The sequence below is a fragment of the Magnolia sinica genome, chromosome 5, assembly GCF_029962835.1.
Source record: "Magnolia sinica isolate HGM2019 chromosome 5, MsV1, whole genome shotgun sequence".
Lineage (NCBI taxonomy): Eukaryota > Viridiplantae > Streptophyta > Magnoliopsida > Magnoliales > Magnoliaceae > Magnolia > Magnolia sinica.
Genome location: NC_080577.1, coordinates 24078748 through 24106173, shown reverse-complemented (window position 1 = coordinate 24106173; position 27426 = coordinate 24078748). Strand labels below are relative to the sequence as shown.

At 39.9% G+C, this 27426-nt stretch overlaps 1 protein-coding gene across 2 annotated transcripts; it reads left to right on the top strand.

Annotated features, from left to right (window-relative positions):
- The first annotated feature begins 2854 nt into the window (after positions 1 to 2854).
- On the top strand, positions 2855 to 27426 carry LOC131245781 (pre-mRNA-processing factor 19-like). Of its 2 annotated transcripts, XM_058245470.1 has the most exons (18): positions 2855 to 3107; positions 3217 to 3302; positions 3475 to 3546; positions 3633 to 3695; positions 5288 to 5374; positions 5587 to 5740; positions 5828 to 5949; positions 6108 to 6224; positions 6766 to 6861; positions 7007 to 7066; positions 8589 to 8663; positions 25197 to 25301; positions 25474 to 25590; positions 25699 to 25776; positions 25849 to 25945; positions 26352 to 26403; positions 26787 to 26857; positions 27077 to 27426. In XM_058245470.1, the coding sequence occupies exons 1-18, from the start codon at positions 3095 to 3097 to the stop codon at positions 27187 to 27189; spliced, it is 1578 nt and encodes a 525-aa protein (XP_058101453.1). In that variant the 5' UTR covers positions 2855 to 3094; the 3' UTR covers positions 27190 to 27426. The 2 variants fall into 2 exon arrangements, with proteins under 2 accessions (XP_058101453.1, XP_058101454.1); XM_058245471.1 differs by lacking the exons at positions 2855 to 3107; positions 3217 to 3302 and having other exon boundaries at positions 3474 to 3546; positions 5288 to 5439.

Genomic DNA, 27426 nt, shown 5'->3' with positions numbered 1-27426 from the left:
ATTTCTAGTTTGGCCCGCTCAATTTCCAGTTTGTCCTGCTCAATTTTCAATTTGTCCTGCTCAAATTTCAGTTTGGCCCGCTCAAATTTCAGTTTGTCCCGCTCAATTTTCAGTTTGTCCCGCTCATTTCCATGTCTGCCCGCTCGATTTCCAGTTTGGCCCGCTGAAATTCTAGTTTGTCCCGCTCATTTCCATGTTTGCCCGCTCAATTTTCAGTTTGTCCCGCTCATTTTCCAGTTTGGCCCCCTCATTTTCCAGTTTGTCCAGCTCAATTTTCAGTTTGGCCTGCTCAATTTCTAGTTTATCCCGCTCAATTTCCAGTTTGTTCCGCTCAAATTTCAGTTTGGCCCGCTCAATTTCCAGTTTGGCCCGCTCAATTTCTAGTTTGTCCCGCTCAATTTTCAGTTTATCCTGCTTATTTCCATGTTTGCCCGCTCAATTTCCAGTTTGGCCCGCTGAAATTCTAATTTGTCCTGCTCATTTCCATGTTTGGCCGCTCAATTTCCAGTTCCAGTTTGTTACTTCATGGTCATTTTCATGCATTTCACGGGCAATCCCGGCGATTCCGTTTCATTTCATGGTCATTTCCATGCATTTCATGGTCAATCCCGGCGATTCCGTTTCATTTCACGGTCATTTCCATGCATTTCATGGTCATTTCCCTTCACTTCACGATCATTTCCATGCATTTCACGATCAATCCCGACGATTCCATTTCATTTCACGGTCAATCTTGGCGATTCCGTTTTGATTCACGGTCATTTCCATGCATTTCACGGTCAATTTCCTTCACTTCACGGTCATTTCCATGCATTTCACGGTCAATCCTGGCGATTCCGTTTTGATTCATGGTCATTTCCATGCATTTCACGGTCAATTTCCTTCACTTCATGGTCATTTCCATGCATTTCACGGGCAATCCCGGCGATTCCGTTTCATTTCACGGTCATTTCCATGCATTTCACGGTCAATCCCGCGATTTCGTTTCATTTCACAGTCATTTCCATGCATTTCACGATCAATCCCGGCGATTCCGTTTCATTTTACGGTCATTTTCATGCATTTCACGGTCATTTCCTTTCACTTCATGGTCATTTCCATGCATTTCACGGTCAATCCTAGCGATTCCATTTCATTTCACGGTCATTTCCATACATTTCATAGTCATTTACATGCATTTCATGGTCATTTTCCTTCATTTCACGGTCATTTCCATGCATTTCCTGGCAATTCCCAAGACTTCAACCCAAGCCCAACCCAAGTTTTATTGAGTTGCTGTTTGTATGGCCCAACCCCAAGACCAAACTCGATACATCTTGACCAAGCCCAACCCAATGTCGGGTCGGTCACAGGTTGGTCGGGTTGAGCCCGCCCAACTTTCAGCCCTAAAATTATATATGGTACGTCAGTAACTAATTTTGGTTTAGAAAATATTCTTATTATATGAATAAAGAAAGAAATGAAAAAAAAGAGATTTTTTTTATATGCTTATATTTACATATTTATATAAATATGTGTTAGAAAAAAAATGTAGGTAGAATAAAATTCTCCATGTTAAAAAAAAAAAGAAAAAAAAAAGAAAAAGAAAGTGTGTTGGGATATGGCTATAGCTACGGTTATAATCCGTAGCCATAGATCGGGGGTGGAATCGCAAGGTTCACGATTAATCGCCGTGTTGGGATACGGCTATAGCTACGGTAATATCTACAGTTATAATCCGTAACCATAGATCGGGGGTGGAATTGCGAGGTTCACGATTAATCGCCGATAGGGACAGCAACTTGCGGTGGAATCATGGAATCCATGGTTGATCGCCGACTTACTGATATAGCTACGGATTATAACCGTAGCTATATCCGTATCCCTGTCCCCACACCATTACCATTCTACTTGAACGTCTACCGTTGAAACCCTTTAGGGGCCCCACAAGTTTTGGATCATTACGAAAATCGTTTTTCCTCTTCATCCAGGTCTTTGTGGCCTTATGAATAGATTGGATGGAAAATAAATGTTATGGTGGGCCCTACAAAAGTTTTAACGATGAAAATCAATTTTCCGCTGCTCTGTGTGGTGTGGCCCAGTTGATCATTGGATATGATTTTCTTTTTTTTGGATAATGCTCCGAAATGATCTCGAAATATGGATGAACGTTGTGGATATAATAAATACATAGCTGTGGGCCATGTAACTTTGATCTCTTTTAAGCCGTTCGTACAACTGTCAGCTGGAGGAGCGTCAGCGCTCGTCTTCGCAGTGAAAAGGAGGGGTAGTTTCGTCCTCAAAGTCGCTGTCCGCACGTGCTAGTCTAAGTTGGTCACTTAAGTTTGTATTCTTTCATAAAAACCGCTGGGTAAAAGGTTTTGTCTACAGTGGTCATTATCCCAAAAAGGCCTGAAATTTTGTGTGACTCCTCATCCAAGTGGGAGTGGGACACACACAATGCATGGGCTGAATGTCAGAACCACCTATCAGCGGGCCCTGTGAATAATCAAGAATGTTTCTACGGGTGGAAATCTATTCTCAACTGTTGTCCCTGGTGTGGCCCACTTAAGTCATGAATTGTCCTGATATCTAAGAGTGCCTCTCATTGATGGTGTGGATGCCCGACCCATATCAAGGTGGGCCCCACAAAACTCAAAAGCTCCCATGTGAACATCGTGGTTCTAGGAGCAATTTTAGATTGTTCCAACGGGTGTGGCCCACATGAGTTTAATAGAGCTCATCATACTCTGTATTTACGGTCCAAATATTGGTCATCAACTGATGGACGGAGTGGATTTTACATACAGTGTAGTAGACCCCACAGAGGGAGGGTGTTTTATGCACCGCGGAAAACAAGCGTTGTAGGCGATTGCTGTCCATCTCCCACTCCCCCGAGAAGGAGAGCGGCAGAACCCCTAAAACCCCTCCTTTCTATCATTACCGCCATTTCACTCTACTTGAAAAGCTTCCCAGCCATCAAAAGCGCCACTCCTTCTCGATCCGCTCTTCAGCCGGCGCAGAATCTCTACCTCCCTCTCTCAGACATTCACCATCTCCAATCTCTCCATCCTCGGGGAAAATCACCTCCCAGAAACCCTAGCTTCCAACTGCCATGATCTGTGCAAGTACGTACATTCCCTTCCACTCATTCCATCAGATATCTAGGGTTTCGTTTCTTGATTCTCACATGCGGGTCGATTCATGTGTGCATGTGTTTGTTTCTTTTAAATACAGTATCCGGCGAAGCTCCGGAAGAGCCGGTGGTTTCGAAGAAATCAGGGCTTCTGTTCGAGAAGCGATTGATTGAGCGGCATGTAACGGTATGCTGATTTATTCTCCATCCACATATCTCGAGGTTTTTTTAGGGTTTTAGAGCTGATAGGATTTCATTTCTATGTATTTTTGTATCGATTTTGGTATGTTTATTTTCGTTTATCTGATTAGAAAAATTCATGATTGCGGAATCGTGTTTCTTTAATTTTCTCTAAATAGGATTATGGGAAGTGTCCTGTTACTGGTGAGCCACATACAATGGATGATATTGTATCAGTGAAGACTAATAAGGTGCCTAGTCTTATTACTTTGATGTCATTGTTGTTAGTATTACTGCTATTTGTCAAGCTTCTCATTGGCATCTCCATGTTGTGCAGGCTGTCAAACCGAGGCCATTACAGGCTGCAAGCATCCCCGGTTTACTTGGAATGTTCCAGAATGTATGTTGTGTTTTGCCCCCCCTCTCGTTTGTTATCTTTTCTACTTTTCCACACGCCACTTGGGTTGGTTACTGTTTCACAGAATCCTTCCAATTAATAAAATTCTGACCTTTTTTGGAACTTAGTTTGGTTAAAAGTGTCATTTTTCTTATCCGCTCTGCCTTTGAGTAGTGGGAACAAAGTACATGAGAAATTCTGCTATTATTATTATTATTTCTTAAAAACTAAAGTTGGTTTAGTCATTCCATTGTTGTCGAATAGCGTAAAATTGCATAAGCCATCAGCCTGGGCTAATTGCTTATGCCATCACATAAACGCATAAGTGATTGCTCAGGCTGATGACTTTTTTTTTTTACTGAAAAGTAAGAAAAAATGATAGAAAATGGAATAAAATCATAAAAAATCTAAAAAATTAAGAAAAATTGTCTTATGATTACAAGTGATTGGATTGGGTTTATTTACCTATTTCATTGTATTTTGACTATTAGACTATTTATACGTTGAGTTATATTATATTATATATAACAAAACAAATTTAAACAATCAACAAGTTACACTAAGAAAGAGTTAATTATGGAAAACTATAAACATAGAAATTGTATTGATAACTTGAATCTTGATGAGTTGATGCATACAATACGTGTTACAAGTTACAACTTGCTATAATCTACAAGAAATTTGACCGTTGGCCATTATGCCATTGCATCTAGAGTATCCCATGGTATAACCATCGCATAATTTAGTATGCCATGGCATACTTCCTGCATGGCATATGCGATCTGAGCCAATGTATGCGATTGTGAGATTGCACATGACAACACTAGTTTAGTCTAAAATGTCATGGTAAGAGGCTGAAAATTTGTCTTCCATGACATGCTAATCATCCCCGTGGGGTTTGTACGTTATTGAGCTCAGTGCATGATGCATTTCTTTCCACAGTTCTTGAAACATTGGAACTCCAAGTCACTGAAATCTTTGTCATGCATCAAGCTTCATACTTCCACTGGAGCTTTACTACCCAATCGGGTTTCCATGTTCGGTGAAACTTGCTTTTATGGTGCTTTCGGATGTTCCTCAAACCAGGAAGCAAGGCAGACATGTAGAGAAACCAAGTGGGTTCCTTTTGGTTAGGCGTTTGAGGTGGATTAGAAACAGGAGAGGCACTAATGGTGTTTCCAACCTTTACACCCCATATCCTTTTAATTTTAATTAATTAATTAATTTTAATGTCCTGCTCGAATAAGGATTTGAGTCATTTGGCTGAAAAACAACCCAACAAACCGCCTGCTCCACTATCCATGGTCCATCCAAGTGGGCTCATAACTGGTTGGTTATTCCATTTCATCTGCATTTAATTATAAATGTCCATTTATTCGGAGTTCTTGTTGTGTAACAATGTAATCTTTGTTATTTAATTTCTTCAAAAATATTAATGTATAATCTTTGCCAATACTTTTAGATTGATTCCGGTGCAACCTTATGGTCAAGAGTTAATTGATTCAGTGGTGTCAATTGAGACTGGAGGGACTTGATTGTTGAACCTTCTTGGTACTTTTTCTAAATCCCTTCATGTTTTTTCTATTTCTCAACAGGAATGGGATGCACTGATGTTATCAAATTTTGCACTGGAGCAGCAATTAAATACAGCAAGGCAAGAGCTAAGTCATGCTTTGTACCAGGTACTGATAATTGGTGCACTGTCGCTGAAATTTGGAGCCTATCCTGTCATTCATTCCATTTTCTGGTAGAGATTGTTTGAGATGTAGCTCCATTTCATCCTCCATTAACTTCATTGCAAATTGAATCTGTGAATTTGCCTGTCATTCTTTACTATTTTTGAATTTCGTCATTCCAATCATTGGCACATTAATACAAGTCTTGGATTTGGCAGCATGATGCTGCTTGCCGCGTTATAGCAAGACTAAAAAAGGAAAGGGATGAAGCAAGGACATTATTAGCTCAGGCAGAAAGACAGATTCCTTTGTCAGCGTCATCTGCAGCAGCAGCAGCAGCAAATGCTATGGTTGTTAGCAACGGAAAAAGAGGTTCTTATGTTTATGTTTAATATGAATGGTTTAATTACATTATAATTAAATCCATGCCATGATATATGCATAGTCTTGTACTTACAGCTGCCGAGGATGAGGATTTGGGCCCTGGTGGGAAGAGAATCCGTCCTGGTATCTCAGCTGAAATCATTGCAGAACTCACGGATTGCAATGCTATACTTTCGGGACAGCGTAAGAAACGACAGGTACTGTCCTCTGTTGTATAAAAAATGGCTTTTCAGTTATCACAATCTTAGCTTAAAATTTGGAAAAATCTATGTTTTTGTTTTGCACTTAACTTTACTTACACACACACATACATATATTTAGTCATTGATTTGGGATAATTTTTGTGCATCACTAGATCCCACCAACTTTGGCACCTGTTGATGCCTTGGAGAGGTACACTCAGCTCTCCAGTCACCCCCTGCACAAAACTAGCAAGCCGGGCATTTTATCTGCTGACATCCATCCTTCAAAGGTACGAATTCAAGTAATTAGCTGCATTTGTCTGTGGGATTCTTATCTATGCAGAAGAATAGCTAATATACATGTCTAGTAGATAGCTGGGTGCATGCATAAGTCTCTCTTTATGCATGTTTCTGAGCCGATATGAAAGTGACATCTAGATATATATGGATATTATTGAAAATGTACATAAAATGATATATAGATGAATGTAATGTACATAAACAAACATATGATGTTTGTGTTCATGCATGCACCCTCATAGACACAAACACATGATCTACCTGTGAATGTATTGGTTTTCTAACCATTTTGTACCTTCTTCCTTTTGCTTAGGGAAAATATGTATTTTTATGCCTGAGGCAATTTTTCAATTTTCAATCTGTAATGATTATGCTTGTTTCAAGTCATCAGCTAAGCGCCCTTACCCCAACTAATTGGGATCGGCTACACAAATGTTGCAAGTAGTTCACCTTTATTTTTATTTTTATTTTTTTAAATTTATATTCAGTTTCAGACAACTCATGTGCAGTATGTCCTTGGTTGATTGATAGGATGTGATTGCGACCGGAGGGGTTGACACAAATGCCGTTGTTTTCGACCGAACATCCGGGCAGATCTTATGTACACTCAGTGGTCACTCCAAGAAGGTTTTGTCCCTTTCTCCCTTTGCTTTCTTTTATGTTGTGTTGTGATTGCTGCACTTCCTCTGGTTCTTTTGACAAGTAGCGATATATCTTTCATGGTTTTGTTAAATAAAATGTCTTGGCTGAAGAGGCTTCAATGCTTTTATAGGTTACCAGTGTCAAGTTTGTAGCTCGGGATGAGCTGTTCGTAACGGGCTCAGGAGATAAGGTGAGCCATAGCCATACTTTATAGATATCGATTTAGTCTTTAATCTTTATGCATTATGGAAATCTTGGGTGCTAAGAAGTTGCCATGTTCTGAAATGCAAATGAAGTATCGTGTGGTTTTTAACTGCTAAGCTGTAAAAAAAAAAAAAAAACAACAACTTAAAGTTGCAAAGAAATACAAGTCATTGTCAAAGAAGGATTTCCAACGGAGTTGCATTTCTTGATATACACAGGAAAAGATTAGATCTTCCAGTATTTGAATTCTTTCCTTGATAGACTGTTATGTGTTCCTACTGTGGAATATTCTGAAGAAATATGACAACCCTTAACTTTAATCATATGCTGAAATAACCACCGATCATTAAGGAAACAGTATCTTCATTGGACCAAGTTCCATTTAGAAACTCTAGAAGCTCAATACAGGCTGGGGAGGCATATGCCTGAGTAAACCTTTATTTATCATGTAAAGAGATGGGCATATCCATAATGAGACCACGTCTGGTAATTCCCAAACGGGAATAGAAAACTTCAAGCTGCACAGCATGTGAACTGTCCGTGCTTAGGGTAGAGCTGACATGCACAATATGGGCCAAGCCAACTATTGCCTGCACTTGCATGTTGCCTGTTTAATTTTCTCGTCATGAATAGGAGTTTCATGGGTTCAAGCCTGTAGCTCAATGGTAGACAGGTGTTTCAACATTGATGTCTCGGGCTCAAGCCCAGCTTTACCTATCAAAAAATATGAGCTTCATCCGCAGGCTGTATGAAGGTAAGCTGCACCTTTATAGTGTGCATGTGCTTCATGTGGTATAGTTTGTTGTTGCGGCATAGACTGGTGAGCGGAATGGATGGGAGGTCCATTCACTGATTCAAATTGATACCAAGTTATCTCATTCCTGGAGAATGATGTGTATGAGATAAAGTGTCTTGACATGTGAAGACAGGAATCAGATTTTCATAGGTCACAGCTCTCAAATGCTGATCTTCCCTGATCATATGGCTGAAGTAAAGGTTTTGAGCTTTCTCAACTAGGTACTGCATTGGTTGTTTTGATTATGCAACTGAGAGATTGGATCTTGGTCAATGCTGCTTGATCATGTTGAAATAGAATACAATGACTGCATTGCCAAAATTTTGCTGTCTATTGCTAGAGGAGCAATGGTTCTGTTCTGCCTGGTCACCACTATAAGTGAATTCCTTTCCGACCACTCACTTGGCTTCATTGGAGTAAATATTTGTCTGGTGCTGAAGTTCAGAAGCTCAACAAGAATACATACATTTAGATAGCTTTTTCCTACCAGTCTTAAGCTGTTTTCTGGGATAGAAATCTTGCATCATCAGAAGTATAACGATATTTACTTTTACATAAGCACAGGCTTCTATCTGGGACATTTTGCATTAGTCCTATGTATCATCGTAAGTACAACAATGTTTACTTTTACATAAGCACACGTTTCTATCTGGGACATTTTGCATAAGTCCTATGTAGCAGTCTTTATTGATTTACTTTTATTCTGCTGCAGACAGTTCGTTTGTGGCAAGGGTCTGAAAATGGGAACTATAATTGTTTACACGTGCTTAAGGATCATACTGCAGAGGTAATCTCTTAAGCCTCAAAGTTATTGCAAAAGTTTTGAGCATATCTACATGAATCACGCTTTTGTGGTTTTTGACATGTCAATTTTTTAGTGCTAGTTTGGCTATGTACCAATTCCCTCATCTCTCTTCTCTCTGTTTTTGCCTTCTTCTGCTAATTTCGCTTTAAAATATGAAAGTAATTTGGCTAAATAAAAGTTAGTCTTGGACATTACTTTATGCTTGTCATGCTTCTGTATGAGCTGGCAATTGTATGCCGCTTGTTAGGAAACTTGTGATTCCATCAGTGTTATCTAGACACTTCTACTGTTTGGGTTTTTGCTGTGCTGACACTTGGGGACACTTGGACACTCTTGGACATGGTACAACATTTCAAGAAGTGTCGTAGTGATGTTATCTAAAAGTTATGTGTCAAACACTTTGAGTGAAGTGTCCAACATATCTTTCACAAAGCTTTCATTTGTTGTTCTTGATTTTTTTAACGGGAATTTCTTATGTCAAGTCACAAGATGTCTCGTCCCTAGCCCTCGAGCTTGCCTCCATTCCTTGTTGTTGAGAAAAAACTACTCACAAAAACTTCCTTTCACAGTCTATATTTTAGTTCATCTTTCGCTGTAGGTACCATGAGCGATGTAACCAAAAAAAGCACAAGCTTCCTTCTTCATTTTGCTCTTCAGTCCATCTGTTGTGGTAGTTTAATTTTTTAAGAGGGCGAGTAATTTTCTACCATTTTTTGAGGTGGTTATAAATCATTTTCAATATCTGTTTATCAATTACTTGAAGAAACTACTCACAAAAACTTGCTCTCACCCTATATTTTAGTTTGTTTTTCACCATAGGAACCATGAGCCATATAACAAAAACAAAAAAAGAAAAAAAAGAAAAAAGAAAAAGAAAAAAGAAAGCACAGGCCTAGTTCTTTGTTTTGACTTTCTTTCTGTTTTGGTTTTCTAATCTTTTAAGATAGCAAGTAATTTTTATACAAACTACCATTTTTTGAGGTGATTATAAATAGTTTTCAATATTTGTTTATCAATTACTTGCTAGTTTAGATTACTAGCAATTGGTTTTTCTTGGGAGTTTGCGAAAATTCATTTATAATTCTTTTAACTCTTTCTTCATTTCCTTTGTTCTAGTGTTTTCATCATTTTATATTATCTTTTATTTTCCAAAAAAAAGTATTACTTTTCTGTGTACAGAAGTGTTCCCTTGCCCAGATTTCTGGAATTTGACGTGCTGGACACTTCAGGACACTTTGACACATGTGTCCAGTAACTCTGGATGCAGCCAGTTGGACATGGAGATGGACAATCTCATTTTGTTGAATCTTTGACTGCTACACAGATGCTGCTCACTTCACTTCTGGCTAAATTATCTGCATCCTGTAATGCTTCACCATGAATATGGTTGAAGCTACATAACAAGGATACCACCTTTTGAAACTCAGCCATGTCGATACATATCTGTGTCTGTTGCCCGGCACATCTGGACAACTCTCTTAAAAAGTATGTTTAATTATTAATTTATTATTGAAAATCTTTTTATTTTTAATTGCAATTTAATTTTTGGACACTTAGAGTCAAGTAATTGATTTTGAAGTTTGTTGTTATTTTTTTTTATGGATAACGCTCGATTTTATTGAAAAACCAAAAGAAGATGCAATTAGAAAAACAGGGCAAACATAGGAACACAAACTAGCAATGAATACGACAGCAAGAATAAAAAGAAGACAGCTTCTCTCGTGGCATCGATGTAGGTAGATGTTCTTGATGCACCTTCTTCTAGCCAACGAATCTGCTAAAGAATCAGCTTCCCTTCGGATGTGAGAGAAAGAAACCTCAATACCCTCAAATAGATATCTAGCCTTGATAAAAACAGCAAGCTCCCACAGGCATCTCTCGATTTTGCCCAGCCAATGGCATTACTGGAATCCCTTCAATAATGATCCTATTGAAGTTATGGCTGACCGCTAATTTAATTTGCTTGCAGTAAAGTCACAGCTTAGAGTTGCCTATACCTAACAGACTGCTAAATTCAAACAAACAATCACCCAGGCAATTCCTGATTAGTCCCCCTACTCTGGCTAGCCCCAGGTTTCCATAGGAGCATCCATCAAATACATTACATTTGAACCATTCCTCGGGAGGGCATCATCAACTTTGGGTTTGGGCAGCTCCCCACCATATTTGATTATCTCGGCTCAGTTTGAGACTATAAAGTGTTTAGATATGCCTTAAATCAGTTTGAGACTATAAGGTGCTTAGATATGCCTTAAATTACTTCTGTTCCAGTCTGTAATTAACCTAGTAATCTTAGTCATTTTAGAATCAACTGAAACAGATTTGCCATGGAAAATTCTATTCTCTCTCCAACCACACACTTTAGTGTCGCCCGAAGCGATGCTTTCCATGTTACTCAGCCAATTGTTCCAACAGACGAATTATTCCACCCAGATATAGAGCCTTCTCCTGTCTCTGGCAATTCAATGTTCCATGTATTGATGGTATCGGCTGATATGTGGCTGATATTATCAATATTGCAGGTGACCAATATGAGATACAAGGGTAATTGAAAATTTCCTGTGTCAAACAATATGTTGCAGGTGTCACGATATATAGCAAAGTGTCTCACAGAGCCCTTTATAAAGCTACCTCCTATCGACGATACGTGCAATATTCATCGTCAATAATAATAATAATTTTTTTTTTTTTTTTTTGGGGGTCATTATAGTGAACCAGGTGCTTTCTTCTTGTATGTTCTTTTCTATAGATTATGAAGAAACAAGTTAAAAATCAATATCTGTGTGCAATTTTCATGCATTAACATGGATTTGAGACAAGTTTCTTCAAATTTATAGGTGGAAAATGGAAGAAATTGGGGAAATCTCTTACATTTTCGCACATTTAAAGTGCAAGCAGAATGGAAAATTATACATTGGCCACAAATTTTTTTTTTTTGGAAAAATATTTTTTTGACCAGCAACCTTTTGAAAAAAAATATTTTTAATTAAAAATATTGAAAATGAATAAAATACATTTAAAAATATGTTCCGCAACCAAAATTGGTTGATCTATAGATATGTTGCTGAGTGTAGGTCGATCTGTAGATTAGCCACAAAAAGGCAAAAATGGTAAGAGTGGTTTTAAAAACATATATATTTTTTAGAAAATGCAATGAAATACAGATCTTAACTGTATAAATCAGTGCATTATATGCGTTGAATTATTGCATGATTTCTGAAGAATTTCATCATCAACATCATCTAAGCCTTATCCCAACTAATTGGGGTTGGCTACATGAATCCTTTTCCGTTCGAATTCATGTTGGAAGTTATGGCATAATTTTGACGCCAGCTGCCAACCTGTCACAAATCTCCTCCTTTATCTGGGCTGGGGAGTGACAATGAGAGCATAAAACTCCCACATAAACATAGGTTGATTACAATCAAGTGCCATCTAACTGTCTATTGCATGGGTTGATTACAGTCAACAAGTTGGTTGCAATCAACGAGTTATTTTTGAAAACTTTAGTGCATTAAATAATTTTGTACTAACTCCAAGTGGACGCGAGTCAAGAGGTTGAACTCCACATGCCTTGTAACTCCATCTGGATATTGAGTCCAAGGTATATTTTTTGTTTCTTTTTGGTCTTTGCATGCATTGTTTGTGTTTTATTGCTTGTTTTGTATGGGATTTGAATGATATTAACTCATTTTCTATGTAATTATCATTTTGTCTAACAATGCATAGTTTGGGCCAATACACAGTTGAATGTATTTTGCATACCTTTTTTTTTTTTTTGTAATGTTTTGCATTCTAAGTGTGTAATCATGTCTCTCTTAACATCTCTTGAAGTTATCTTGGAAAGTCTCATCATTTCTCCATTATATGTTTCCCAAATGTTTCCCTTAAACCATGACACATTCGTGATACATGCAATATTTCCCATGCGATGCTGATATGTTTCCTTATCGCAAGGGCGCGATACAGCTGCATAAAACATTGTCTGGCGTCACCCACCACCAAAACAATCTAATAGGCAGCTGCATACTTTCCTAGTGTAGCTGCATTGTATGAAGAGATGAGACATTGATTCATCTGACACAGCATATCAAGCAGCTATTTGGAATTACACGGCCTCTTTTCTTTAAATGATCAATTGTGAGAATTTTGTCCAGCAACACAGCTCAACAAAACACGTTGAATTTCAGCAGGACAACAGTACCCTGTAACTTGGATGACAAACCCATGACCATACGATGAGCTGAATACTCATGTTCAGTTGCTTTTTAAGAATGAGCGAACCGAGCAGCGGCTGCTCGATTCCAGAGTCCATGGTCCTTTGTCCTCACCGGATCGTGGTATATATACTTTATCTCACTGAATAGCATGTCTGTCAGCAATAAAATCTCATCTTCGCAAAGGTTACGAAGGAATTCCAGAGTCCAAATTATTTTCCCACAAGTCTCTGAAGGAAAGCTGCCTGAACTGACACCCCTTTATTTGAAGCTATTGCGTACATATCTATATTTAATGCAAGATAAAAATGCTCCAGTGCTCGTAGTTGCACTTGCATCAGCTCAAACACTCCAATTAATTGATATGAACTGTTCATTAAGTCCAAAACACATTTCTAAGGCTTCCATGCAAAGATTGTCCTAATTTGATGATCCAATCTGTCCTTGGTTTGGCCTTATTTTCTTTAGCCATCCATTTAACAAGCCATGGTTGGGATGGCTATGGTTGCCTAACCAAAGTGATTCTTTAGAATCACAAGCAATCCATGGTGGTCTCTAACAATTAGACGGATCACATTGTTGATTAGACCTGTTTTTGTGTAAATGATCTTGACCATTCATATTTGCCCATGAAATGTCCATTGGACCCAGTGAACAGTCTAGATCAACCGATTGGAATTTCTCTTAATGCAAAGTGACATTTTGCGTTTCTCTTAATGAAACTAGGAGCACTATAAGTCTATAACTTATAGTGCTCCGAGAGCATTGGAGCATTTCTTTTAATGCAAAGTGGCATTAATGTTTTCATTTGAGCGTTGAACCTGTTATAGACTGTCGATTTTGTTCTCCAAATATGGGACCCATTTCTGCAATTCATGACATGAATATCCCAGCAATTATCCAATAAACCGTACTTTGTAATGAGAGTCAATACGCCTCAAAAGGCCTGATCCCCAAGTCTCCTTGCTCTTTCGGCCTGCAAACATTCTCCCATGCAACCAAGTGGTATCTATGCTTTTCTTAACTATGGTATCTCCTTGCTCTTTCGGCCTGCAAACATTCTCCCATGCAACCAAGTGGTATCTCCTTGCTCTAAACCATGTTCGAACGGATAGCTTTTTTTGGATTGATTATAGCTTTTCAACAAACTTGCCTGGACATTTAAAAATGGAGACAAGATACAGCATGCCTCTGATAAATCTGCCTTGATCTATGTTTTTCTCCCACCTAATGATAAAAATTTGTATTTCCATGCTGCTAGCTTCCAGTGAAACCTTTTGGTAATGTCTTCCCAAGCTTGATAGGTGCTTGCACACAGAGGCATGCCCAAGAGATTAATAGGAAAATCTCCTACCATGCAACCAATAATCTGAAGGAAAAAAATTGTATCATCGAAGTGTATCATTGAGACCCACACTTTCTGAGAGAATGTCCCCAAAGAATAGAGTGTCATCGGTGTATTGAACATGGGCAATCTTCTGTCCTCCCCCATTCCTCAAATGGGAATAACCTGCTGTTCTTGATTCATCATTCTACCCAAGGATTGAGTGACAATAGAGAAAAAGGAATGGGAACTATGGGTCCCCCTGCCAAATATCACAGCTAGATTTGAAGAATCCCACTGGAGTTCCATAAACAGTTATTGAGCACCATACTGTAAAAAAGCAAGCATTTATTTATCCATGACCTTCATCTGTTGATGAACCCCATTCAACCCATGATATAGTTGAAGAACTTCAAATTAACGCAGTTGCCACTTTGTGCACTATAAAATGGCCTTCCATAATATTTCTTCCTGCCACAAGAGCATTGCGAGAAGGAGAGATGATGCTTCCACGCATCTTTGAAGTCTCAATGCAAGAACTTGAGCAATGATTCAATGCAAGAACTTTAGCAATGATTTTGGAGAGGCTTCCCACAAGTTGATTGGCCTGTAATTGCTGACTTCCTTGGCACCCTCCTTTTGGGGAAGTATTCATCTCCCTGTTGATAATGGCTCTATTGTGAAATTCCTCGAACACAACTACAACATTGTACTGTATGAAATCTCAACATGCTTGATAAAAAACTAGAGAAAAACCAGCTGGCCTAGGTGTCTGGGCCCCTTTAGCGTCAACAACTGTTTGCGTAATTGTCAAGCATGAAGCTTTCTTGCATTTTGCCCACATCCTCAGGCGAAAAGGAGTTGAAATGCAATCCACCAATGGTTGGCCTGCTGCTAAAATCTTCAGAACAATCCCTTTGAAATGATTAATGGTGCATCAACAGACTACTTTTCTAGAATAAGCAATTCTATCTTCTCGAGTACTCGAAATATGATTTGCCGGTTTTCCAGCAACTGTCATCCCGTGAAAGTAGGCTGTATATTTGTCGCCTTCTTTGATTGATTTAGCTCGGGATATCGGTCTCCAACAAATCTCTTCCCTTTTGAAGATCTACTCCAAATCACCTGTAAGCTATTCACTCATGGATTTATCATCAGGAGAAGGGGGGTCTCTTATATGTATATTTTTTGAAGAGGCAATTACGTTTTTCAGCACTTCGCTTCAAGGAGAAGGTTGGGATAGGCCAAAGTTGGATCATCTCCATGTGGACAGATTGTCTGAAAATGATGCTAAAGGTCTCGAGTCACCATTTACACTGGAAGAAGTGAAGGTTGCAGTGGAATCTTTGGGAGGAGATAAGACTCCCGGGCCAGATGGTTTTCCGATTCTCCTCTTTCAAACTTTTTGGGGACTTCTTCAGGGTGACGTTATGGATTTCTTTAATGAATTCTATGAACGAGGGCGTCTTTCAAAAGGTCTTGGGGCCTTTTTTATAGCGTTAATCCCGAAGACCCTGGGTGCGGCTAGTTTCAAAGATTTCAGACTGATTAGCTTACTAGGAGGGCCATACAAAATCCTGGCAAAAGTAATGGCGTCTCGGCTGAAAAAGGTGATAGGGAAGATAATTTCTGGAAATCAAAGTGAAGACAAATAATTGATAGCGCTCTCATAGCGTATGAATGTTTGGACTCCAGTCATAAATCCAGATCAAATGGTCTCCTATGCAAGCTTGACCTTGAGAAGGCATGCGATCATGTGGATTGTGGTTTCCTTCAGTATATGTTAATGCGAATGGGCTTTGGAGAGAAATGGATAGGGTGGATGGGGGAATGTGTCGATTCGGCCTACTCTATATTACTTAATGGATCCCCAAAAGGTTTCTTCAAAAGCTCCCCAGGGGGTTGCATTAAGACGATCCATTGTCTCCGTTTCTTTTTCTTATAGTCGGGAAGGCCTTATCTAGAATGCTACATAAAGGTCAAGAAGTAGGCATCCTAAGCGGAATTAGAGTGGAAGGAATGGCCACTTTGATCTCTCACATTCAGTTCGCGGATGATACATTGTTATTTAGCAAAGCGGACCAAGAGAAGGTGAGTAACTTGCATACAACAATTCAGTGTTTTGAGGTTGTCTCGGGGTTGAGAGTTAATATGGCAAAATCCAAGATGTTTGGGGTCGACATGGAGGAAGAAGATATTAGAAAATATGCTTAACTCTTCGACTGTTCAACGGCTTGCTCAACCTTTATTGGCCTCCCTCTGAGTATAGGAAGGCCTCCTATGTCCCTATGGGACAAGGTCATAGACATGTTTGAGAAGTATCTCGCAAGATGGAAATGTAGATATTTATCTTTGGGCGGTCGTCTCACTCTCATAAAGGCTGCTCTATCGAATCTTCCATTGTATTTCATGTCTTTATTCATATATCCGGCCTCAGTTTTGGCTATTCTAGAAAAGTTAAGACGGGACTTTCTATGGCATGGGAAGGAGGAGAAAAAGAAATTTCATCTGGTCGAATGGAAAGAGGTGTGCAAGCATGTTCAAGAAGGTGGAGCCGGGGTAAAAGATCTCAAGAAAATGAATCGAGCCCTCTTAGGGAAGTGGATCTGGAGACTAGGGATTGAAAGTGGGAGTCTTTGGAATAAGTTAATCAAAAGCAAATATGGCAGTTCAGAGGGTGGTTGGTGGACCAAGGATTCATCATCTTATGGGGCTTCGGCCCTTTGGAGGGGTGTGTTATTCATGAAAAAGGAGGTTCTCAAAGGTATCGGGTTCGATATAGGGAAGGGAGATGACATTCGGTTTTGGGAAGATATTTGGGTGGGAGATGTGGCCTTAAAAGAAGATTTTCCGAATAGATTCCATCTCGCGCCTAATCAAGCTATTCCAGTAGCTAGCTGCTATACTGTCCTCGGCTGTAAAACAGAGTGGAACATGTTGTGTAGAAGAAATTTACATGATTGAGAGATCGATGAGTATGTGACCCTCCTTGATCGCATTTACAGAGCCAAGCTAGATCAACTCAGTGCAGACAGATTAATCTGGAGGCTCGACAAATCCAGTACATTCTCGGTTAAGTCTCTAAACAACCTTTTGGACATCGATTCTTCCTTCGAAAAAGAATCCTTGACAAATCAGATTTGGAAATATCTGGTCCCTCCTAAGATTGCATCCTTCGAATGGTTGGTCGGAAAGAAGAAGATACTCACGGTCAAGAATTTGAGAAAAAGGGGGCTGATTATAGTTAATGCGTGTCTATGTTGCATGGCGGGACAAAGAATCGGTTGATCGTCTTCTTGTTCACTGTTCCTTTATCAACCAAATCTGGTCAGAATTGTTAAGTTGCTTTACCATCAGTTGGTCTTTTCCTGATTTGGCAGGTGTCGGACTAGGCAAGCAAAGGACTTTGTTATGGAGAATGGCTCTTCTGGCCGTTTGGTGGTCTGTTTGGGAAGAAAGAACGGGAGATGCTTCAGGGATGTTTCCAATTCTGTGGAGTCTATAGTTTCTAGAGTAAAACGTCTAATGGTAGAGTGGGCTTCAAATGTAGATAATCTTAAGGGCTGTGATTTTCTCTTTCTTGGAGCCTAGGTGGTCCGCTTCCTTAGCGGTCCTGCTCTCTGTTTGTTTTCCTTTCTTATCATATTAATATAAATCTAGTGATCTTTCAAAAAATAAAATAAAATGTCAAGTGCAGAAATTTCTTCCTTTAACAAAGCTTCAACAATGTTGATGTCCCCAAAAGTCTCGTTGTTCGAACTTTTCAGTTTTCCTTTGAGAAATTTGAGTTTTATGGTGAATATTTTGCCACCTCTGCACTCTGGTTGATATGAAAACCACTAAGTCAATTGAAGAAAATCTAGATGCTTCAGCCGCATATTTAAAAAACCGAATGTCTGCAGACCCCAAGATTCTAATGTGACATCTTTAGACAGATTGGTTTGTGACCTGAGATAGGCCATGGCAGCACTTTCTAGTTGAGTTCAGGGAATGCATCCTCCCAGCTAGCATTGATTAGAAATCTGTCTACTCTACTCATCACTGGGTTATTCTGGTCATTTGATCAGGTGAATGTGGCACCTTCTAGAGGGACTCTGATTAGCTTCCATCTATCTAAAGAATCCGGGAATCCCCTCATACACCATCGAGTCTACAAGCTTTCCTTCTTCTCATGAGTAAAACGAATTACACTACAATCACTGCCTAAGTAGCATGTTATATTCCACATTTACATGATTTCCAATTCCGACCAGAAACGCAGGTCTAAGACTCGGGTCATTTGGGCCATACACCTGGACAGACACCAGCAGAGACCACCTCTAACCATCTTTGAACAAAATTAGATAGAGACCACTGACCAGCAGCATTATTTACCTTCTCAAGCATAGTCGGGTTCCACACAACTAAAATCCTCCCTGACTTCCATAATCCAGATAGAATTAACACGTTCCCATTCACAAAGATCATCTCCCCAAATAGAAGAAATCTCAGTTCCGTTGATAGATTCCTTCCCCTTCTTCTTCCCTGAAGCATCGGGACATCCCCCTTGTGGCTTTGTTGCTGTTCAAATTCTCCTTGATTGCTGATATGTGAATCACTGCCCATCCGTTGAGCATTCCACGCATGACGCAACTGAAATCATCTTGGAAGAATAGCTAAAGATGTCTCTTCCTTCTGGACCTTTTTCGAGCTCTTCGATTATGATAATTTATTGACAAACCTCTTTCATGTGAAACTATGGAGCTCCTTGGGAAGTGGCAGCCTTTGTGTGTTTTGTAGGGAGGAAGCGGGTGCTGACAGTTGACAACCTAAAAAAAAAGGCAATGGCCATTCCAAATGTTTGTGGGGGCGCAAAATCGGTAAATCATTTGTTTATTCATTGTCCGTTTGGTCAAGTAGTCTGGTCCAGTTTTTTCAGACCAGTTAGCCTGTCGTGGTTGTTGCCGGGTTCTATGGGGGTGTTTTTTTCATCTTGGCATAGGATGGGCCTTAAGAAGCAAGAGAGGGCAGCTTGGAGGTTATCGTTGTTGGCTGGCCTATGGACCCTTTGGGGGGAAAGAAACATGAGATGCTTCAACAATTTGAGTTCCTTGGTGTCTCAAGTGGTTCATAGGCCAAAGTTTTGTTTGGCAGGTTGGATTTCATGCATAGACATTAGACACTTTAAAAGATTGTAATTTTTCTTTTCTTTGAGTGGGCTGTAAGCTTTTACCGCCATCTTGGTGCTCGTTCAAATAAAATTTGTTGTCTTTCAAAAAGAAGAAGAAGAAGAAGACAAAACCAGATTATACAGTTCCCTCAACCTCCTTTTGTTTTTTCTTGGAAGCCATTTTCCCAATCCCTAGGCTGAATGATTTGATCTCTTTCGCTTTTATTTTTGAGAATAACTTGGAGGTTTCCTCTTCCCTGTCATGGCTTGCTATCCCTTGGTCCTTGCAGAGTGAAAGAAATAGCCGGTGCTTTTGGAATCTCAGCGGGTCTGTAGAGAGGGTCCTTAATCGGGTCCATTTGTATATAAGGGAGTGGGTGCCCTCCTTAGTCGGGTCCATTTGTATATAAGGGATCGGGTCCATTTGTTTATATTAGGGAGTGGGTGCCTTGATTGTGGGTTTGGGCTGTTGTTTATTTTGTGTTTCTTGTTTAGTCTTCTTCCTTGTCTTTGTTTAGGGTTCAGGCTGTTGTCTTTTTTTTTTTTTTTTCCTTCGTAGTTCTTGTTTTGTTTTTCTGGCTGTTGGCCGTAGTAATTTTGCATTATCTTTCCAAAAAAAAAAAAAACTTATCCCTACCAACCTTGCTCTTTTCCATCTTTTAAGGCCATGGAGAAGTATTGCCAACATTTGAAAGGGGTAGGATTGAGATTCAACAATAAACACCATAGTGGACTTGGCCTCTGCCTCTAGCTCCTGAGTCCTGACCCATTATGTCTAGATTTGATTGCTTGAAAACAACCCTTTGGAGAAAAGCTCCTTCTCTGTATTGTTGAACAGATCACCAGTGATAAACCCTTGCTCATCACAGATTGGATGATTGGCTTTCTTTGGTTGAGGCTAATACAGGGGCATTTTCACACTGGGCTCGAGTCGGGTCGCCTGTGAGATGCAGGGGCACACTCGGGGTGGGTGACCTATGCGATTTGGGGCCCACGGGAGGAGGTCTTGTGTTTGAGACTCCTCACCAGGGGTGATTAATGCGCATTTCAGACCGGGCTTGAGTGGGGTAGCCCGTGGGATGCAGGGACACGCTCGGGGTGGGCGGTCCATGTGATTTGGAGCCCAAGAAGGGGGTTCGGCCGAAGTCCTAACCCATGTGATGTGGGGCCTGGGCTATGAGATAAAGGGATTAATTTGCCATACTCTAACAGTTCGAGCTTTTAGAGCAAGTGGTTAATTGTCCTACATCAAATTGGTTTCAGAGCAAGTCTCGTGCTCGAGACTCCTCACCGGGGGTGATTAACGCAGGGGCATTTTCACACTGGGCTCGAGTGGGGTAGCCCGTGGGATGCCGGGACATGCTCGGGGTGAGCAGCCCATGTGATTTGGGGCCCACGAAGGGGGTTTGGCCGAGGTCCTAAGCCATGCGATGCGGGGCCTGGGCTATGAGATAAATGGATTAATTCGCCATACTCTAACAGTTTGAGCTTTTAGAACAAGTGGTTAATTGTCCTACATCAAAGGCACTGCTCGAACTTTAGTGACGACCAATGTTGTCAAACCGCATATGCGGTTCTGTGTGATCGGATATGCTTGTGCGCATATGTGATCGCATAATTTATTTATTTATTTTTTTTGAAAAAAAAACAAAAAAACAAGGAAAAAAATTGAAAAAAAATGTAGAAAAATATAAGAACTTGGGAGAAGCTTCCCTAAGTCAATAGATAAGTAATATAGTAATTTTACATATATAAAGTTAGTATGTGACTTGTTAGAAAAATGAATGAAGTACATCAAATTCAACATTCAACAATATAGTTAAGTAACAAAACAATCAATAAACTATTTATTGTACAAATACAATTTTGAAGTTACATCTTAATGTTTATTATTTATACATTATAACACTAACACTACTTACAAGTTACAATTTACAACTTAGTTACAATAAGTTACAACCTAGTTACACTAACACTAAGTTACATTCAACAATATACTTACACAACTTATAGTTACAAAGTTACGCTACTTAGGAAAGTTTGATTTTTTATTTTATTTTTAATTATTATTATTATTTTTTTTTTGCAAAAATAAAAAATAAACAAACAAAATAATGTGATATGCGATCGCATATGTTGTATGCGATCGCATATCCTCGCACATCTGGCATATGCGATCGCATATGCACTGCAATGGCATATGCGATATGCATATGGGAATTCGCATATGTGATCGGATATACGAATATGCGGTCGCATTTAACAACGTTGGTGACGACCAAAAAGGGGAAGAACAGACCACCAACCTCAATGTCTAGCACCTGCTCCAGATTTACTGGTGCATCCATGACCCTGACCCCGGAGAAAATTAGGAAACGCTAGACTGATGCATCTTCATCTATATCTTGCACCTTTGCCAAAACAGGATTCGATATTGAATAGAACTGATTCTGACCATGCTAGTGCTGGAACCCCAAAAATCTAGATCTAGTTTCCTCAATTGGTGAATATCTCTGAGGAATCTTCGCCAGAAGGACAATAGGGAGCTAATCAGGGGTAACCTTGCAACTACAACTTGGTCTAGTGGAAAGAGGTGTGTAAGCATATTCAAGAAAGCGGGACTGGTATAAAAAACCTAAAGAGCATGAATCGGGCCCTCTTAGGCAAATGGACTCGGAGACTAGGGACCGAAGACGGGTCTTTATGGAATACCTTAGTCAAGAAAAAATATGGGAGATCAGAGGATGGTTGGTGGACAAAGGATTCCTCAAACTACAAAGCTTCATCGATATGGAAAGGGGTGTTATCCATGAAGGAGGAGGTTTTGAAAAGGATAGGTATTGCTATAGGGAAAGGGGATAATACTTGATTCTCGTATGACAGCTGGGTGGGTGATACTTCATTGAAAGATGAATTTCCCCACATTTTCCGTATTGCCTCTAATTGGACTAGTTTGGCTGTTGATTGCTACTCCATTCATGGGTAGGATATTGTGTGGGGTCCAAAATGTAGAAGAAATCTCCACGATTACGAGGTTGAGAAATATGCAGCCCTTCTTAATTGCATCCAGGACGTCAAGTTGGACCAGTCAAGTGTGGACATAATTGTGTGGAAAAGCGACAAATCTAGAGTATTCTCAGTCAAATCTTTTTATAGGAGTATGGAGGGGGATCCCTCAAGAGGAGAAGAGACCCATACTAATCATGTTTGGAAATACAAAGCTCCTCCTAAGATTGTGGCATTTGGCTGGCTGGTTGGTAAAAAGAAAGTCCTTACAGCGGATAACTTGAGGAAAAAGGGGCATGATTATCACTAATGTTTGCCTATGCTGCATGGCAAACGAAGAATCGGTGGACCATCTCTTTGTCCACTGTCCCTTTATCACGTGGATCTGGTCAGATTTCCTTCCCCAATTTCATATCGGTTGGGCCTTTCCAAATTCTTCTGGTAATCTCCTTAAGGCGTGGCATGGTCCAAGACTGGGATTTCAGAGGAGAGGACCTATCTATGGAGAATGGCCCTTCTCGCTATCTGGTGGTCAGTGCGGGAAGAAAGAAATGGAAGATGCTTCAATGGTGTTTCTAATCCGTTGGATTCCATAGCTTTTAGAGTGAGGAGATTGTTAGTTGAGTGGGCTTCTAATGCAGATAATTTAAAGGGCTGTAATCTGCAGTTTTTAGGAGTGTACTTTGCCCGCTATCTCAGCGGCTGTTTTTTCCCTGTACTCTTTCCTTTTTAATATAAATCGTGATCTTTCAAAAAAAAAAAAAAAACCTTGCAACTGCAACCTTAATATGGAGAAAAGGGTATGACTGGGGACCCTCATTGAGATCAACAATAGATATCTTACTTCTATTCTCCATATTGATGAGACTGTGAGCAAGCTCTCATCATCTTCTTTCAACAATGGAATTGTGAACCGTTCATCCGCCTGAGCATCTGAGAGGGTTCCTGTTGATTTTGGCCCGCAGAGCACCTTTCTAAAAGATTCACCCCTAACCTTCAACACATCCATCACCTGAAGGGCGAGGTCAGCCAGGATGCCAAGGGTCCTTCGTAGACGAGCACAGGTCCTCTCTCCAGATTGTGTCTTCATCCTTCGATTTGCAGACCTGGATTACTCTACCCTTCAAGCTTCTCCGTCGAGGGTTTTACTGGCTTTCCTTGCATTGTCAATGTAGAAAATTCTTACAAAAGCAAAGCCCCTTTCCCTACTAGTTGTCCTATACATAGGAATGTACATCTGTGATTTATCCAAAAGCATCAAATACGTGCTGCTGGGACTCAGCGACTTTTGGAGAACAGAATGTTATGGACAAAACTGGTAGGGGGCCTTTACATGAAGGAGATGCTCATGGACTGCCTGCACCTCCAGAGACAAAGATCCGCTACTTGATTGTCTTCCCCTTTCGATCCGCTTTAACCCAACCATCGTTCAAGATAGCCATCCACAAGAAGGGAGAAAACAGAATTACCAGTGTGAATCACTCAGGAGAACCTATTGGTGAAATTGCTTTTGAGCAAGTTAGAGTAGCAGACTACCCACTGTAAGCTTTATTACTTCCATTTTTGGGCTCTTTTGCACAGCTTATTGCAATTAACAACTAAAATTATATTCTATGCTTTAAATTATTGGTATGGATGTTTTGAAGAATGGGGCCTTTAGAAGCCACTGTCTGACACCTTGTATCCATGTCTGACACTGACATGCTTGCCAATTTCCAAGTGACAAAGGTCGAAAATAATTAGGCAGAAAATCACATTTTCTAAATGGTTGGGGGAATTGTTTTACCTAGGACTAGGTGTTAGGATTGGGTGGAATAGTTCAAAAGGTTTTGGCCCTTGATAGAGTGGGATGGCGGAAAAGGATTCCTGTAGCCAACCCCATTTAGCTGGGATAAGGCTTACATGATGGTGAGGAGGAGGATTAGGTGAATGGGCCTTCTGTTGTTGTTGCCTTCTTTTGGCTTCTGGACTAAATAGAATTTCATTAAAAAAAAAAACTATTAGTTCAACTTTTATCGTCAACAATGGATATTATTGCTCACTTTTCTTTTCTAATTTATTTCAAATTTGGTTGAACACATCAGAATTGAATTCCCTGTTCACCATCATCTTTCTCTCGATCTGGAACCTGCCTATTAAAGTACTGAAGTTCATTCTCCCCGTGGGCATGCATGAAGGGCACTTAACAGAAATAAATGAAATCCCCAACTTTTGAGGGGATAGAAGCAATTTGTTATTTCAGATGGCAGTAATCCGTTTCCTTTCTTTTCTTTCTTCCTTTGGGCAAAGATGTCTGAACTGTACTAATATTACTCCCATACCACCAAGTTGAATAGGTAGGAACAGAAAATAGAGTATTGATACGCGCATTGCCATTAGTGGAACTTACATCATTTGGCCACCATGCTACAGTTAGCAGCTGTATCAAGTAGCTTATTTAGTTGGCTTTCAAGTTCCTAAAATTTTCACCATTATGAGGTTGATTAGATTGCTGCTGGTGCCCACATGAATTGTGATGATTCTATTTCTTCAGAAGGATTGTGAGGATAAGCTGTGTAGGATCTTTTTAAGCATAAATGTCATCTCAATAATGCTTGCACATGTCATTCTTATTAACTATTATTCTTTATTTCCATAAGCTACATGTGTCCTGCATGAATCCACAACCCATAGATTTCTTCGTTGCATACTTCAACTTCCAGCATTGTATCTTCCGTTTCCTGCTTTATTTCCTACTTTTTTTATCGTCTTGGACTGATTTCTGATCTTTTCCCTTTTATTTCATTTATGTGAAAGTAACATATCAACTGTACTGCCAGGTGCAAGCAGTCTCTATCCATGCGACCAATAACTACTTTGTAACTGCTGCTTTAGATAATACATGGTGCTTCTATGATCTATCTTCTGGATTATGCCTCACTCAGGTCTCTCACTTCTCCCCTCCCTCTCCCACAAACTCAAGCACATAACACGTGTACTGTCTCTCATGCGCGCGCTCTCTCTCTCTCACTCTCTCTCTCTCTCTCTCTCTCACACACACACACACACACACAATGCTTTGTGGTCTGTGAATTGATGAATATGATAATTGTGCAGGTTGGTGAACCTTCAGGTGAAGAGGGCTATACATCAGCTGCTTTTCATCCTGATGGTCTCATCCTTGGAACTGGCACTTCAGAAGCACTTGTTAGAATTTGGGATGTCAAAACTCAGGTATGTAGTTCCATAGTGCACATTGTATGCAAATAAGCACCTTGTTCCAATGTCTTCCCATATCCTCACCTAACATTGCTTCGTACTAACAAAGATATCCATTCGCAGTCAAATGTTGCAAAGTTTGATGGGCATGAAGGGCCAGTAACTGCCATCTCTTTCTCAGAAAATGGATACTTCCTTGCGGTGCGTGTGCTTCTACTGAAACTGAAATAGAGATAACAATGTTCCCTTTCTGATGTTTCTTCAATTGATCAGACTGCAGCTCGTGATGGTGTTAAACTGTGGGATCTTCGCAAGTTGAGGAACTTCCGATCCTTTGCTCCCTATGATTCAAGTACACCAACAAATGCTGGTATGTAGATCTTCCATATGATTGTCTGGTTTTCTCTTTTGCATATTGTTAAGAACTTTAAATGATCGAATCAAAGTTCTAGTTTTTAGATCCAGGAGGCATTTATTCTTTCTTAGTCGCACCAAACTTGTATTTGCATCTGTTCTGTTTGAAAATTAAACTACTGATAGAAACAGAGAGAGATGGAGCTTTGGTGCAATTCACTTCTGCTTACTCTTTCTAGTTATTAGCTCTTCTTCCTTGTACTGAACTTTGACTGTATTACTATCAAGTAAATACTTTGTATTAAGAAGGCTGTGATGAAGAGAGAAAAAAAAAGAGAGAAGTGAAGTAGCGCCACACCTGTTCTGTTCGTACTCTCATATATATAGTAAAATATTTGACACCCGAATGCCTGTTTTTGCAGTGGAGTTCGACCATAGTGGAAGTTACCTTGCAATTGCAGGTTCTGATATCAGGTTAGTCCTTTTCTTCTTCTTCTAATTCAATAAATACTTGTAGTTTGCTTTGGAAGTACACAACTGGTTCTGTATTTACAATGTTGTGAAAGTTCAAGCAGTTCTGGCTTCTGTTTATCAGCAAACACGTTCAGATTGTCCAATTCTTATTTGCCTTTTCTTGAATTCCATTGCTTGTAATTGGAAGTGATTTGATTTTGATCTAATGCACTTGTGAATTTAGTTAGAACTCAGCATGACAGTCTTGTGTTGCATTTTCTCACAGATGTTTTGAGATTTCTAGTTGCACTTAGTTTCTCTTGCTAAGCCTTGTGACATTTCGATCTCTGTTATTTTTTTCTTTCTCCCTGGGCCCTTCTTCAGTAACGTGTGCATTGCTGCAGGCTTTACCAAGTAGCCAATGTTAAGATGGAATGGAATTTGATCAAGACATTCCCAGATTTATCAGGAACAGGTTCCTCTCGCTCGCTCCCCCCTCCTCTCCTCTATCCTGCATCAACATCCTGCACTATCATGTCATCTCAAGGCAGAATGGACATTGACAGTTTTGCAGAGCTGATTATTCCTTTCTTGCTTATTGTTGATTTTATCAGCCGCTCTCTCTCTCTCTCTCTCTCTCTCTCTCTCTCTCTCTCTCTCTCAGCTGTGACTTTTATTCCCATGTTGAGTGCAGGAAAAGCTACTTGTGTGAAATTCGGTCCAGATGCAAAATACATGGCAGTAGGTTCAATGGATCGGAACCTTCGCATATTTGGCTTACCAGGAGGTGGATCAGAAGAATCTTAGAGCATCATCAACTCCTCTCGGATTCTGCAGTGGCAGCACGTCTTTTTGGGGGTAAAAAGTGACGACAAGACTGAGAGCCTTTGTTTCGTTCATATCTAATATGTTATTCATGCTTTCCCTGATTCTTGGGGATCATCCTTGAAAACAGATGTCAATCCTCCATACGAAGGGGAAGCTTTGTAAAAGCAGATGCTAAGTTTTGGAGAAATACTTAATGCTTTAGTGTGTTTTTTTAAA

Excerpts from the sequence above, each read along its gene's own strand:
- LOC131245781 (XM_058245470.1), top strand. Across the intron at positions 25,777-25,848 it reads AAAATGGATACTTCCTTGCG|ACTGCAGCTCGTGATGGTGT; the intron begins GTGCGTGTGCTT and ends TCAATTGATCAG. Across the intron at positions 26,858-27,076 it reads CCCAGATTTATCAGGAACAG|GAAAAGCTACTTGTGTGAAA; the intron begins GTTCCTCTCGCT and ends TGTTGAGTGCAG.